The sequence below is a fragment of the Drosophila virilis genome, chromosome 5, assembly GCF_030788295.1.
Source record: "Drosophila virilis strain 15010-1051.87 chromosome 5, Dvir_AGI_RSII-ME, whole genome shotgun sequence".
Lineage (NCBI taxonomy): Eukaryota > Metazoa > Arthropoda > Insecta > Diptera > Drosophilidae > Drosophila > Drosophila virilis.
Genome location: NC_091547.1, coordinates 20,281,545 through 20,294,697, shown reverse-complemented (window position 1 = coordinate 20,294,697; position 13,153 = coordinate 20,281,545). Strand labels below are relative to the sequence as shown.

At 44.7% G+C, this 13,153-nt stretch overlaps 5 protein-coding genes across 6 annotated transcripts; 2 read left to right on the top strand and 3 right to left on the bottom strand.

Moving 5' to 3' along the window:
• Positions 1-22: 22 nt before the first annotated feature.
• On the top strand, positions 23-2,267 carry NiPp1 (nuclear inhibitor of protein phosphatase 1). Its single transcript, XM_002049276.4, has 4 exons — positions 23-358; positions 420-640; positions 700-1,348; positions 1,413-2,267. Exons 1-4 carry the CDS (start codon positions 115-117, stop codon positions 1,532-1,534), a joined length of 1,236 nt encoding a protein of 411 aa, XP_002049312.1. The 5' UTR covers positions 23-114; the 3' UTR covers positions 1,535-2,267.
• AsnRS-m (asparagine--tRNA ligase, mitochondrial) lies at positions 1,535-3,376 on the bottom strand. Its single transcript, XM_002049277.4, has 4 exons — positions 3,221-3,376; positions 2,957-3,164; positions 2,679-2,905; positions 1,535-2,615 (listed from the first exon to the last, which is right to left on the bottom strand). Exons 1-4 carry the CDS (start codon positions 3,308-3,310, stop codon positions 1,758-1,760), a joined length of 1,383 nt encoding a protein of 460 aa, XP_002049313.1. The 5' UTR covers positions 3,311-3,376; the 3' UTR covers positions 1,535-1,757.
• An 85-nt stretch (positions 3,377-3,461) lies between these two features.
• On the bottom strand, positions 3,462-5,315 carry St4 (Sulfotransferase 4). The gene is made up of 5 exons (XM_002049278.4): positions 4,798-5,315; positions 4,506-4,740; positions 4,242-4,446; positions 4,058-4,184; positions 3,462-4,007 (listed from the first exon to the last, which is right to left on the bottom strand). Exons 1-5 carry the CDS (start codon positions 4,880-4,882, stop codon positions 3,610-3,612), a joined length of 1,050 nt encoding a protein of 349 aa, XP_002049314.1. The 5' UTR covers positions 4,883-5,315; the 3' UTR covers positions 3,462-3,609.
• Positions 5,316-5,740: 425 nt separating this feature from the next.
• On the bottom strand, positions 5,741-12,690 carry fat-spondin (extracellular matrix protein f-spondin). Its single transcript, XM_002049279.4, has 5 exons — positions 12,411-12,690; positions 7,715-8,106; positions 7,204-7,665; positions 6,922-7,147; positions 5,741-6,861 (listed from the first exon to the last, which is right to left on the bottom strand). The coding sequence occupies exons 1-5, from the start codon at positions 12,604-12,606 to the stop codon at positions 5,825-5,827; spliced, it is 2,313 nt and encodes a 770-aa protein (XP_002049315.1). The 5' UTR covers positions 12,607-12,690; the 3' UTR covers positions 5,741-5,824.
• tef (teflon) lies at positions 8,216-12,094 on the top strand. 2 transcript variants are annotated; one of them, XM_002049280.4, is made up of 4 exons: positions 8,216-8,849; positions 8,908-10,592; positions 10,652-10,846; positions 10,912-12,094. In XM_002049280.4, exons 1-4 carry the CDS (start codon positions 8,396-8,398, stop codon positions 11,446-11,448), a joined length of 2,871 nt encoding a protein of 956 aa, XP_002049316.2. In that variant the 5' UTR covers positions 8,216-8,395; the 3' UTR covers positions 11,449-12,094. The 2 variants fall into 2 exon arrangements, with proteins under 2 accessions (XP_002049316.2, XP_015029723.1); XM_015174237.3 differs by having other exon boundaries at positions 8,219-8,849; positions 8,905-10,592; positions 10,912-12,093.
• Positions 12,691-13,153: the final 463 nt, after the last annotated feature.

Genomic DNA, 13,153 nt, shown 5'->3' with positions numbered 1-13,153 from the left:
CGGTCATGGTATTTTTTAGTGCATTTCTTATTGCCGCCGGTACACAAATTGTGTACATATAATAGAAGCTCTTAACGATTTATTCCGTGTCTTTGAAATTTGGAGCTCGATTGAATGGCCAACAGTTATGATATACCCAGTTGGGCTGGCAAACCGCCTACTGGGCTGCACTTGGATGTGCTCAAGGATGACAAACTGGTGCAAAAGCTAATGGTGGATGAGAAGCGGTGTTATTTGTTTGGCCGCAATAGCCAAATGAATGACTTTTGCATAGACCACGCCTCCTGCTCCCGTGTGCATGCGGCATTTGTCTACCACAAGCACCTCAACATTGCCTACCTCGTTGATCTTGGCTCCAGTAGGATACGCAAACAAAAAGTATCCTTTCATTCGGCTATTCAATATGGTTTCCATTGCAGCCCACGGCACATTTATTGGCACATTGCGTCTCGAGGCTCACAAGCCCACACAGCTACAGATCAACAGCACGTTTCACTTCGGTGCCTCCACACGGAACTATATACTACGTGAGCGGCCCTCGGCGGGTGGTCAGCACAGTAACATTATGGAGGATCTGCCGCTCAGCGAGACCAGCGACGGCGCTTTGCTGGGGCTGCCCGAGAGCCAAACGGAATTAGATGTGCGTGAATACTGCAAAAATGTGTAGTAGTATACAAGCTCAATTGTCCTTTTCTACAGAATCTGACGGAGTATAACACGGCGCACAATCGTCGCATCTCCATGCTGGGCATTGCCGACGATAACAATCTGCGCAAACAGAATGCATTAAAACAGGGACGCAAGCGACGCAATGTCACATTCAACGATGAGGAGATCATCATAAATCCCGAAGACGTCGATCCCAATGTAGGCCGTTTTCGTAATCTGGTGCAGACAACAGTGGTGCCAGCGAAGCGTTCACGGTACGAGACTAATCACATGGGCTTACACACGGGCAGCAGCGCCGCCAATGCACATGTTGCTAGCGCACTCGCCGCCAGCCATCAGATGTTCCAGCAGAGCATAGTCGAGATGAAACAACAGCAGCAGCAGCAACAACAACAACAACAACAGCAGCAACAACAACAACAACATCAGCAGCATCAGATGGCAGTTACGCCACAATCCGCTGCCCACTCACCCGTCAATTCTTTGTATCAGGGATTGCCAGCCAGCGGCTATGAACACAAGGGCAACAGTGAATTTGAACCCATATCACCGCTGGGCATAGGCTCCAAGTTGGGCATAATGTTGCCCAATCCGGCACCAGATGTAACGCCCATTTTTGAGGAGCCGCTCGTGGCTAGCTCATCCATAGCACAAAAGCTGGCCATAGCCAATGCAAATGGTCCGTACAACAAATCGTCGAATTCCAGCCGGATTTTATATATTTGTCTTTTCTTCATTCGTAGTGCGTCGTTTTGTGGATGATGTACATGAAACAAGTGGCGAGGGCGACTCCATGTGTCCCCAAAAGAAGAAATATGCCAAGGAGGCATGGCCCGGACGCAAGCCCATGTTGGGACAATTGTAATTCAAAACGGATACAGAACAGCATATCCCTATGCTGATGTTTATTTAGTTGACCAGTTGACATACACAAAATCTGGGACAGCCTAGTCCAAGTAGCGTGCCCTGCTTCCAAATTGGAATCTCCAACAAGCGCGCTTGCAAATTAATTATTCTTTTTTTGTAGCTCGAGTTTTGTAAATTCAATAACAACTTATACAAAACAAAAAGAAAATAGAGTTTTGCGGCTACATTTTACAGCTGTGCGGATAACGTGGATAGGGTATTACATCCCTTATGTTCTTGACGCCCGTCAGCAGTTGTAGATAACGCTCAAAGCCCATGCCAAAACCGCCGGTAGGCAATCCGCCGTACTTTCGCAAATCCACATACCAGGCCAGATCCTTGGGCAATTGTGGATGCGCAGCAAGAAGCTCAGCATCGCACTCACGCAGGCTGCCGCCGCACAACTCGCCCACCGAGGGCATTAGCAAATCCAGAGCATGAACACGTTGCGGATCGCTGCGTGAGATCTTCATATAGAAAGGTTTCTGTTGCGTGGGCCAATTTAGCACAAAGACGGGCGCACCGCAGTGTGCCACAAGAAATAGCTCCTGCTCCTTGCTAAAGCCCTCATCCGGGCTAACAGCACTCTTTAACTTATCGCTGTTAGCCACAACCAGCGCCATGGCCTCGTCATAGCTAAGAATCTTCCAAGGCGCCTGTAGCCAGGCCAAATCTGAGCTGGCATTGGCATTCTGCTGGCAAAAATGCAAATCGGACGCACTACTGTTGAGCAGGCGATTGGTAATGTCTTTGAGCATACGTTCTATGAATGCCGCCAGCGTATCTAGCTGCTCGATATGCACCAGTTCCGCCTCGAACATGTAAAACTCTGCTAAATGCAACGGAGATTTTGAATTTTCTGCACGAAAGGCAGGCGCAAAGGTGTACGTGTTGCCCAGGCCATAGGACATGGCCTCCAGATGCAGTTGACCGGAAACGCTCAAAAATACCTTCTGATCGAAATAACTCTGCTCCGGGGGCACATTGGGCCGCGCCATTTGTTTAAGCAACCGCTCCGAATCGGGTTGCACGCGAAAAACCTACAAAAGAGAAAATAAAGTGAATAGACCATAGATTCCATTTATGAATTGCTTGCTTCAAACCTCGCCAGCACCCTCACAATCGTTCGTAGTCAAGATGGGCGTGTTAATCTGCACAAAATTCAGCGCGTCCATGTAGTCGTGTATGGCCTTCTGTGCCTTATGCCTGATGCGCATCTGGGCGGCAATGTAGTCGATGCGGGAGCGCAAATGTAAATGTTCCCGCACATACTCCGGTGGATGTTTCTGCTTGGGCGAGAAGGGATATCCGCTCTGCACATGACCCTCCGCTGTGAATATACAAATATCAGCCGGGTGCATTACATAAGCTACGTACTTACCCAGTGCCTTCACTTCATCAGCGTGCAATTCGTAGTGTCCATTGGGCGCCAACTGGACACGACCCACGGCGCTGACTACGCTGCCCAGTGTCAGTTGATGTGTATCCAGGTTCCGTGGCACAACCAGTTGAAATTTTTCGCTCGTGGAACCATCACTGATGTCCAGGAATATGTTGTTCTTTAGCCGTCGCACATTTTTTATCCAGCCCTAAAGTGAAGCTTATGTACAATGACTTTTACCTGGCATAACGCTTGTTTTTATACCTGGATTTGGAGCGTATCACCCGGCTTGGTAGCATTAGCTATTTGAGCGATGCGCTGGACGCTGCTGTAATATCTTCTAATTAAAAACATTGCGCCCTTTTCTTCGTCCAGCCCAACAGCTGTTTTAAGCAAAAGCTAGTATGGTGTTCACGTTGCATGTGGGCAAATACATACATTTCCTGTAAAATGCGTCCGAAAATCTAGCATATTTCTTGGCTCACTGTACTTATGCATATACATCTAGTCAAAATATTAAATTTATTTATGTCAATGCAATTTCATTGATCAAAATCGCAATAACGTGTAAATTATTACATTTGGTCTGCATACCAGCCTTGGGGAACAACGCGCGAAAAGTATCGAAGTCGATCGATAACAATTTAACCGCTTTATTTTATATCGTTTAATTCAATATTTTGCTGTATCCAATCGTTTGCAAGCTTTAACAGTTTTGGATTATCTACAAATTCTTTTTGATCATGCTGCTTGGCTGTGATATCCTTGCCACCTTTACGCACAAATCCGGCCTCGCCCTGCTTCAGTATGCCAACGGCTGCCATTTCATGCATGTTAACCGATTTATTTTCGCGAAAGTTTTGAATGCTTAAATGCGTGAGTAATTTCTCCAATCCCACAGCATCGGGCGCGCAATCTAAAAACTTTCCTATGCTCATTACAGTTCCCGGCAAATCCACCAGCATATCCTCATAGTTAAGGTAGAGCACATTTGGCAGTTGACTATGCTGTTTGGCCTCCTTCACGTGACTGTAATAAGGCAGCCAGGGATCTGCAAGTGGATTAAATGTATACAAGGAATTGAAAATGGTATTAGCATACTTAATCCTTGCTGGAAATAGCGCCAGTAGCGCTCAAAGTCCCCAATGTATCCTTGCGTGCGAAACAAACGGTTCAGATGATAGTAAGACACGGCCACATCTTTGGGATTGCGCGCCACATAGATAATCTGAAAGGGAATGGTATGAAGAAAATGACTTTGCTTCTTATTAAGTGAATCACTTACCTTGCATTTATTCTCCAGAACACTCGGCGGCATCAATGAGAAGGGAAAGTGAGTTTTTATAAAACGTCGCCGGTCGCGCGGCAGCTCGCCCAGCGTTTCATAGCCGGGCTGCGAAATGTGCTCAATGAACTCCATAGCAGCCGGAGAGTGCCTGTTCTCAGCCAGAAGCTCTGCTTTAACAGCATCATGCACAAACAAGGGAAATCTGGCGGCGGAGTACACAAACATTCAAAATTTGCAACACGTTTCCAATGCAAAACTCACTCCAGGAAGGGAAAACGTTCAGTGAGAGGGCGTTGCTGCGCCATCTCGAAATCTAAGCCATTGGCCAGCAACCAGATTAGCTCTTGTGTCCAGGTGGTGCCCGAGCGCGGCACAGTTGTTATCCAAACGTCATCGGGTCGCGCCTCAAAGTTGTAATAAAGCTCCGCCTGGACTTTGTACTTGTGCGGAAAGAAATAACCCTCGGGTCCAACTTGCACAAAGCCCGTGCGCTCACCTACCGTTCGGGAGCATTAGGTTAACGCCAGTAAAGGAAATTTGAAGCACCACCCACCTGTAAAGTACTCCAGTAGTTCAGCATTGGTGGCAGCGTCCACATCGCATATGTCATAGGGAAACCCGACCTGACACTTATCCATGGCTCTACGAGACGCACTCGACAAGTTGCTAGCACTAACTAAACTAAACAACGACCAACTGGTTGCGTTTGTCGCCGGGAAAGCGTCTCTTTAACATACACATATTTGGCTGCAACACTTTCGGTGCTCAGTGAAAGTGACCTCTGCAGCTGGAATTCGACAGCCGGTTGGCAGTATTCAATTGAAACAATAATTGCTTGGCTAAGCGAAAAGTAATGTAAATATGCGTATATAACTTGCAAATGGATAAGAATATGCACAATTGTCGACACGGAAAATACCTTTTAAGCAATTCAAGATTTACTATTGATATCATACAAATCTTTTGCCTAGAATGTTGTGAACACCGGAGCTGAGGAGATATATAGATATATAGACGAAAGAGCGGAAAACCTGAATAAAATAGTATCTAGAAATTTGAAGTGAGGTAAAGAAAAATGTACTTGGGTCCATAGCAATATTCAGCAATGGCTGAATTGAATTAGAATTTAAATATGCCATTTATAGTAGTTAAAAAAATTGGTAAAAATAAACTAAATTTTAAGTTTCTAAAGTTTGTAAAGTTAGTTTCTCAAAATTTACGTAAAAAGTTGACTCAAATATTTAAGTAAAATTAAATTAAAAATGTATACATATTTTGAATAGTGTGTAGGTTGAGTGACAAGATCAGAGGCCAAGCTTCTCACGAGTCGAGTATACCCTTTGGTCAAAGACAATATAAACACTGTGTTTATTGTCTTTGCATTGGCATAGTTAATGTTGTATAAGCACATATAAATGACGAACGTGGAGCTTTTAATTATGTCAAGTTGTGATTAGTAAGAAAAACAATTAAACCATAAAAGAGTCTATAACGAGTCTATTAAAAGCGCTGTTCACTTTATTCGAAATAGTTATAAAATGTAATAGAAAAGGCAAAGTTAATGGTGCCCAGCAGAATGCTTAGCAGGCTGGCATGGTGCATGAGCGTTGCTTGACAAGACGCTTGGGACACGGCTGGCCGCCACGCTGTGGCTCGCTAACCACATAGCGTCGGCCCTCGGAGTAGCCATTGCCGCAGGTAACGCTGCAGGGCGACCAGTTCGACCACTCGGACATGACGCACGCCTTGGGCAAGTTGATCTCCCCACGAGAATATGCATTTGCAGTGCCCTCGGCGCTTATCTTGTTGCAGGTGTGCAGGCAGTCGCTCTCCGTGAGGAAGTTGTTGCGATTGCCGCGACAGCCACCGTAGATAAAGGATTCACAGCGATTGGCCTGGGCATTGTAGGCATAGCGCTGATAGCTGCCGCGGCAGGGCCCACTGTCTGGCTCCTGCACGCAAATATCCTTGGCCAGTTCCATATTGATGCTACAGTCTAGAGCGTGTTGGCACTCCCGTTGCTGATGCAACTCCATGCGCGTTGTGCAGTTGTCCTTAATGGGTCCATCCTCCAGCACCAGCAAACGTTTACGTATTGAGCTACCGTGTCCGCATGTGCCGGAACACGGACTCCAGTCACTCCACTGTGTGGTGGGGCAATCAGGATCGGGCAGCTCCACCTGCTCATAAGTGCAATCCGGTCGCATGCACTTGTTCTTCTCCACAATTGTAATGTGCGGACAGCGTTTGCGGCCCAGCGGGCTAACAAATGTGCGCGTGCGCATGGTGATGCCTATACCGCAGCTAGCAGAGCACTCCGACCAGACGCTCCAGGGTGAGGTCTTGCAGAGGCCGGCTCCTTCGCCGTTATCGCTGACAAGCGATTGCGAGTTGGCCAAATTTTCGCCCTCATCCTCGTCACGATCTTGGCCAGCCGAGCCATTGGCACACTCGGGCACAGCCGCCACACACATCTCCTTGGACACCAGCTGGCGTGTGCATTGGCCCTGCTGCGCCTGCTGGGGATTTAGATACTGACGGCTGCGCATGCGTATGCCCTTGCCGCAACTGACTGAGCAGGGACTCCAGGCGTTGTAATTGCTGACGCGACATTCGGCTGTGGCGGAAGATGCACATTTGACTAGGATGATGATTACAAAATAAGGAACTAGCTTACCGCGCGTATCCTGCTCCTCTGCATCATCGGATACCTCCAGTTGTAGAGCTTGCAAAAAGTCATCGTCACAATTGCGTGAAATAATCTTCTCGCGACGCAAATACAGTTTGGCCAGCGGTGTCATCTGCTGACTCTGCGGGTTGTAGAACGGCGCACGTGGATCTTCCGGATACATGGTGGTAATCTTATACATGCGTTCGCGTGGCTGCGTCTCTGAATTTGGGGACTAAACAAACAAGAAATTAGTTGAAGATCAGCATATCTATGGCAACAGCTTCCCACCATATACGTGATGCCGCTGTCAGTGCCGGCATCCCATGGATATAGATCAAAGTCCATGGATTCCTTCCAACTACAGTCGGCCGTACATAGATCAACCCCACTAATGCCAACCACCCAGTCTGGTGACGGGCCAAACATGGAAACCAATGAAATCTTGGGATGTTTACGATCAACACGGAATTTGGATGAAGTGTTCTGGTTGACATTTGGATACCAAAGGCCAGCAGCTTTAACGAGCGTGCGCAATTTTGGGCCCTGCGCACGCAGTTCAGTCTCCAACGCCGTGGGCGAGCCCCATTCGGCTAGCGAGCGGAAGCCATCGGTGGCAATATGATGTTCGCCCCAGAAGGAAAAGTTAGCTTCGTGCGAAGCGCCAATCACATCCGAGAAATGCGTCAGCCAAATGGCAAAGGGGTAATCCTTGGGATGTGTCTCATTCGACCAGATGCCCTCGAAAACAAACTGCATATGCATTTAGTAAACAATTCCATATAAGCTGGCTGGGACTTACGCTGTACTTGGCCTCATCACAGGCGCAGCACTCCTTCTGCGTGGCTGCTGCGGTTGGTTTGTGCTCACATATAACCTGGGTGAGCTGGCCGTCATCCGCAAACCAGGCGCGCGGGCCCTCGTATACCATGGCGGAAAGCGAGACACAGCCCGAACCGGCCTCGGGTGCCACCCACATGACCTGTACCTCAGTCTTGGGTAAATCATCTGCCTCGGACACGGTGTTTACGCAGCGATCGTTGAATTTGGTGAGTGAATCGCTGAAGAGCTGGAAGCGACCAACACGACGTGGACTATCCACCTGGGGTCGACCAGACCGTCTGGTGCCAGCAGCGATAGTGAAATGCGTAAAGTGCTGGATTTTTGTGTGAGTGCGCGAGCCAAGCAACAGCACTTAAAATAAAGCAAAATGATTGTCCGTTCAAATTCAAATGTCTTTTCACTCTACTACTCGATACTTTAAACAAAAACCATCGATTATGCATTTGAGTTTCGATTACAACCGCGCCTGTTATCGATGGCTAAACACAGCGCCATTCGTGCTCGATAACAACAATGTATGTTATCGATGGCTAAACACAGCGCCATTCGTGCTCGGTCGTAGAGCGTCCCGCGTTTTCGTTCGTTTGTTTTTCAGTTGCTGCTTTGAATTAAATTTTGACATAAACAGCGTTTTATAAAAATGAGTTCTTTCCTTAATTTGCTATCGGATGATTGTGTTAACTTCGAAAAGTGCGGCGATGTGATCGTGTCAACCAAGGATAATATGATTGGCATATTTTGTCATTTCTGTTGCGACATTTACACAAATCTGTCGGAATTTCTGCATCATTTGCAATGGATGCACAACAATAGGCTGGGCTTCACCAAGCCGCACAATGTATACACCGTAGAGGAGCTGATGGCACAGGAAGAGGCGCAAACACAGGCGAATCTCAGCAGCCATAGCAGCGATTCCGGGCTGCCAGCTGATGCTACAGCAGCAGCTGAAGCTACCTGCTTGGGGCGTGGCAACAGCTGCGACATGGCAACCGAACCAATAAATCAGAATATTTGTAAGGCATTGTCCGAATTGGACTACAGAAGAACCAAAACCATAAACAAGAATGAAACTGTGCTGCAGTGGCGGGCAGAAGGTGAGTCCAATGACGCCTTCATTATTACTCCCTAGTTATAAGTATCTTACTGCAGTAGACAAATGTATACCGTTGCCGGCGGATGCTGAAACTAGGGACATACTAGCCGAAGTGGAGGCCTTGTTGGCAGAGTCTGATCCATCGACTAAGGATACAATAGTTCCTGACAAAGCACAGCCACAGGCGAAAGATGAAACGGAAGTGCAAACTGCTACCTTGCCAGATATAGATGAGCAGCACAAAGAACATTCCAAGGCTGAGCATTTGAAGAACAAACAGACTCCAGTGGAATCCACAATTCCTAAAACCAGAGACTGCAAAGTAAACAACACGGACACGCAGCTCGAAGAGCACAACACGAGCAGTGCCCGACGCTCCAACTTGGAAACTACCAAACTAAAATCCGCCAAGTCCAAGTCCACTTGTAATTACAAGAGCTATGCGATTGCGCGCTCCGTACGCAAGCGCCAGCAACAGCAGCGCTTGAATAATATCAAAAAGCGCATAGTGCGTTCGCTGGAAAACGATTCGCGTAAGTTGCAGTACGTGCCGCTCAAGCTAGCCAATATGGAAACACTTATTGAGGATCTTTTAAAAATCAAAAATATGCCACAGCAAAAGCAAATGCCATCAATAGAGCCCTTAGCTAAGGACGAGTGTAAGTTATCACCCGCGAAAATTGAGGATTTACTAAATACAGGACCTAAATTAAATATGCAAGGCGGAGATAATTCAAAATTACTTAAAAATAACACAGCCAGCAGCACTGTTGAAATCGTGTTAACCGTGTCAGAGTTTAGAGGACCTATTGCAAAGGACGCGGCTTTAATTAATCCAAAGTCCAATCCAAACCGTGCTTTAGTAAGTACGATTAAAGCCGACGATAAAAAGGCTATAGTAAGAGACACAAAAAATATTAAGGTACAAACACAACCTGAACCAAATACGTCTTCGCTAAAGCAAGACAAGGAGAATGTCTCTGTAGTTGCGCAACTACCTTCAAAAGCCTTAATAAAAACCTCAAGTAGCGGCACAGCGAAAAAGTCTGTGGAGCTAATCAAAGACCCAGCTCTAATTAATCTAAAGTCTCGACTGAATTCCAATCCAACCCAATCAGTCCAATCTTTAGTAGAGGAGATTAAGGCCGATGAGAGAAAATTTTTAATTATACTGAATGATAGAAAGGGAAAGAGTTTAGCAGAAACAAAACCAAATGCAGCTGACTTGGCTAAACATACAACCAAGATGCCTGGTAACCTGAACTCGGAAAAGCCAAGGGCTAGCAGATCAGATCCTATTGTAATAAACAAAATCGAGATATTGCCTAAGCTTAATATTAATAATGTGCACAACAGTCAGTTAACAAAAAAAAACCCACAAACACAACAGAAGGTACCAATGCTTGGATCTTCACAGGCCCAAAACAACAATCAGGCCAGGAAAACGGCTGTTAAGCGAAGATCTTCAGTCGCAGTCGATAGAAGCACGACAATTTCGTCTGAAATGCCAATCAGGCGACCCTCATATCCAGTGCCCAGCACACAAAGCAGTCGACTACAGACAATTAAAAGGGAACCACCTAAGCCGGAAGGAAACGCAAACAAACGAAAGCAAGCTGCAATGCATATTACGGATTCTTCAAAAGTTGCAGCCGAGGCAAAACGAACAAAAACGGAGCACAGTACGTCGGACAGTGGCTCGCTAGGCTTCAACCTATCCGACAGCGTAGTTGAGTTTCTACAGGTAAGCCCTGAGCTACGCTTATTTTGCAGCATACAATTTTAGCATTTATTTTTCTGTAGCGCGACCTGAAAACCTTAACCAATGCAGATAGTTTGCTGCAATTGGCTGAGCCTGGCGAGCTGGAGCGCAGTGGCGGTGAGTTGAGCGAACATGAACAGAAGCAGGCACTGGCGCAACAGAAGGCAACTGAAATTAAAACAAATTCAGAACCCAAAGAGCTGCGCAATGATTTATATTTGCTTAGAGCAGTTGGGGTAAGTGCTTGCATATGCATAAACGTAATTGTTGTCTTTAAATGCTTGCCCTTATTCGTTTACAGCTGTCCATTATAAAGGATGCGAATTATGAGGAACTAAAAACAATTGAATTTGTCGATGCATTACGTGCAAGGGCAGCTAAATTTGTCATAATGCTGCGAAAATATACAACGAAAATAAAACACACTGCTACGAGATTTAATAAACAACAGGCACAAAATATAGTAAAGGAGTTGCTCATGTTCACAGCAGAGGTCAATGCCGAATTTAAGATCAATTTAAATGTCTGCGAACTGAAGCGCATTTTAAATTTAATCAATGCCTGGCATGCACAGCAAATTGATCTGAAGTTCTTCAAAAAGATCACTCTAACGTCTACAATCGAACATTATATGAAGCTGTTCGCTTTTATGCCCAAGATCAATTCTTGTGCTTATTACTGTGAGTGGTGCGAGGAGAGCAGCAGCAACAAGTCGCGCTACGAGAAGCATCGTATAATACATCTGTATCGATCCATCTGTCCCCATTGCAAGCGCGTCTTTAAGAAGCAAGGTTGCCTAATTAATCATCTGCGCTCCACGCATGGACAGGAACAATAGCGTTGTGCCATATTACCTGTAGCTTTTAAGTTTCTTTATAGATTAACCTTAACCTTAGTTTAATATTTTTTCACATTTACAAGCATAGAGTACATTTTAGTAATACATTGTATAAGGAGTCAGCTTAGATATCGTATCCGTCAACGATGTCAAAGCCAAGAAACGTATAAGTTTCGTTGTGCCAAAAAACATAGCTTTTCAATTGAATACTATCTTAGCTAAACTAAGCTCAAATCTATTCAATTCTGTAAAAATTAAAAAACGAGATCAGAGATTTCATTGTTATACATAAAAAGTAATATGTATTAGATGTCAAGTCTAAGGAATATCAGAATTTCCTTGTATTAAACTAAACATAATCTTAACTTTTTGTATCTATGCTAAACTATAGATAAAACTTAAGTTCCATTTTGTTTAATTTTTTTAAGGATCAAAGCCAAGGAACAGGAGTTCTCTTGTGCCATGTAACGTATAGAATTTACTTGTTATATCTATGCCAAACTGTAGATAAAACTTAAGTTAAAGGTTATTAAACTTTGTCTTACGAAACTGTGTACTTGCTAAATGCCAAAGCACACAAAGACTATTAGACTCTTTTAAGAAATGCTTTTTATCATTTATTGTTTATCGTTTAATAAAGTCTTACTGTTATTTGTATTCTAAAAGCTGCAGTTTAAACCATTTACTATGTTCATTGAAAAGTATTTTTCATAAATACAATATAAACTGAAATTGTTTGAACTACATTGGAAAGGCATGATAACAGATGTGTTTAAGGCCCAACCTCCCGCCATGTGTGTTTCCACACGGTTTCAATTTACACACACATGTGTTGAATGCTGTGATTTCTTATCTTGTGCGTTTTTAGGGGTCACGAGGCCGTGACCCGAGCACTGATTACAAGACCTTTTTATTTCGGTCTTTCTATCTTTTTTTTTACTCAAGAACCACCTAAGACTTACAGTTGTATGCCTTGCCGGGCACATAGCCGTTGGGTCCATCGGCTACAATTAATTTGTATCCATTGTCGCCGCGTGTGCGTCGGCCGTGGGGCAGATGCGTGGGCGTCCGAGGGCAGCCAGCCGCTGGACTAATTGCGCCTGCCGCAAGACAGACGACTACAGCGATGCCGACAAGCGCTGGCAATGAGTGCCACATTATAATCTTTTGTTTTTTCCTTTTTTGTACGCCAGCAGAGCGAATAAATAAATACGCGACCGTTTCCGACAATGCACACAAACTGACTGAATCCCATTTCGAGCACTTTCAGTTATCATCGAGCCAATGTATTTTATATATTCTGATTGTATGTACTATATAAGTAGCATATGAATTTGCATGTGCACTTTGCTTCTTGAGATTAAACAGTTTCCACGGCATCTGCTTGGATAAGAGAAAGCTGCCATTTTTCCTCATTTTCAAATTGAGATATGCTATTAAAGCTGAACCAATAAATTTAATATAAATAAATATATTATATTTTGATAAGTCTTAGGCATAAAAAATAAAATTCAGCTAACACTTTTCGAGCTTCGCTTGACCTGCTCCAAATAAAATGCATAATTATAAGAAATTCTACCAATTTCCACTCAAAAAAAAACTTGTAGAGAACGAGTAAAAATATATATTCCAATTTGGATTTCGGGACCATTTTAAAATAATTTTCACAAGAATTAAAATATTGTTACAGACCTCTTGAACTTTA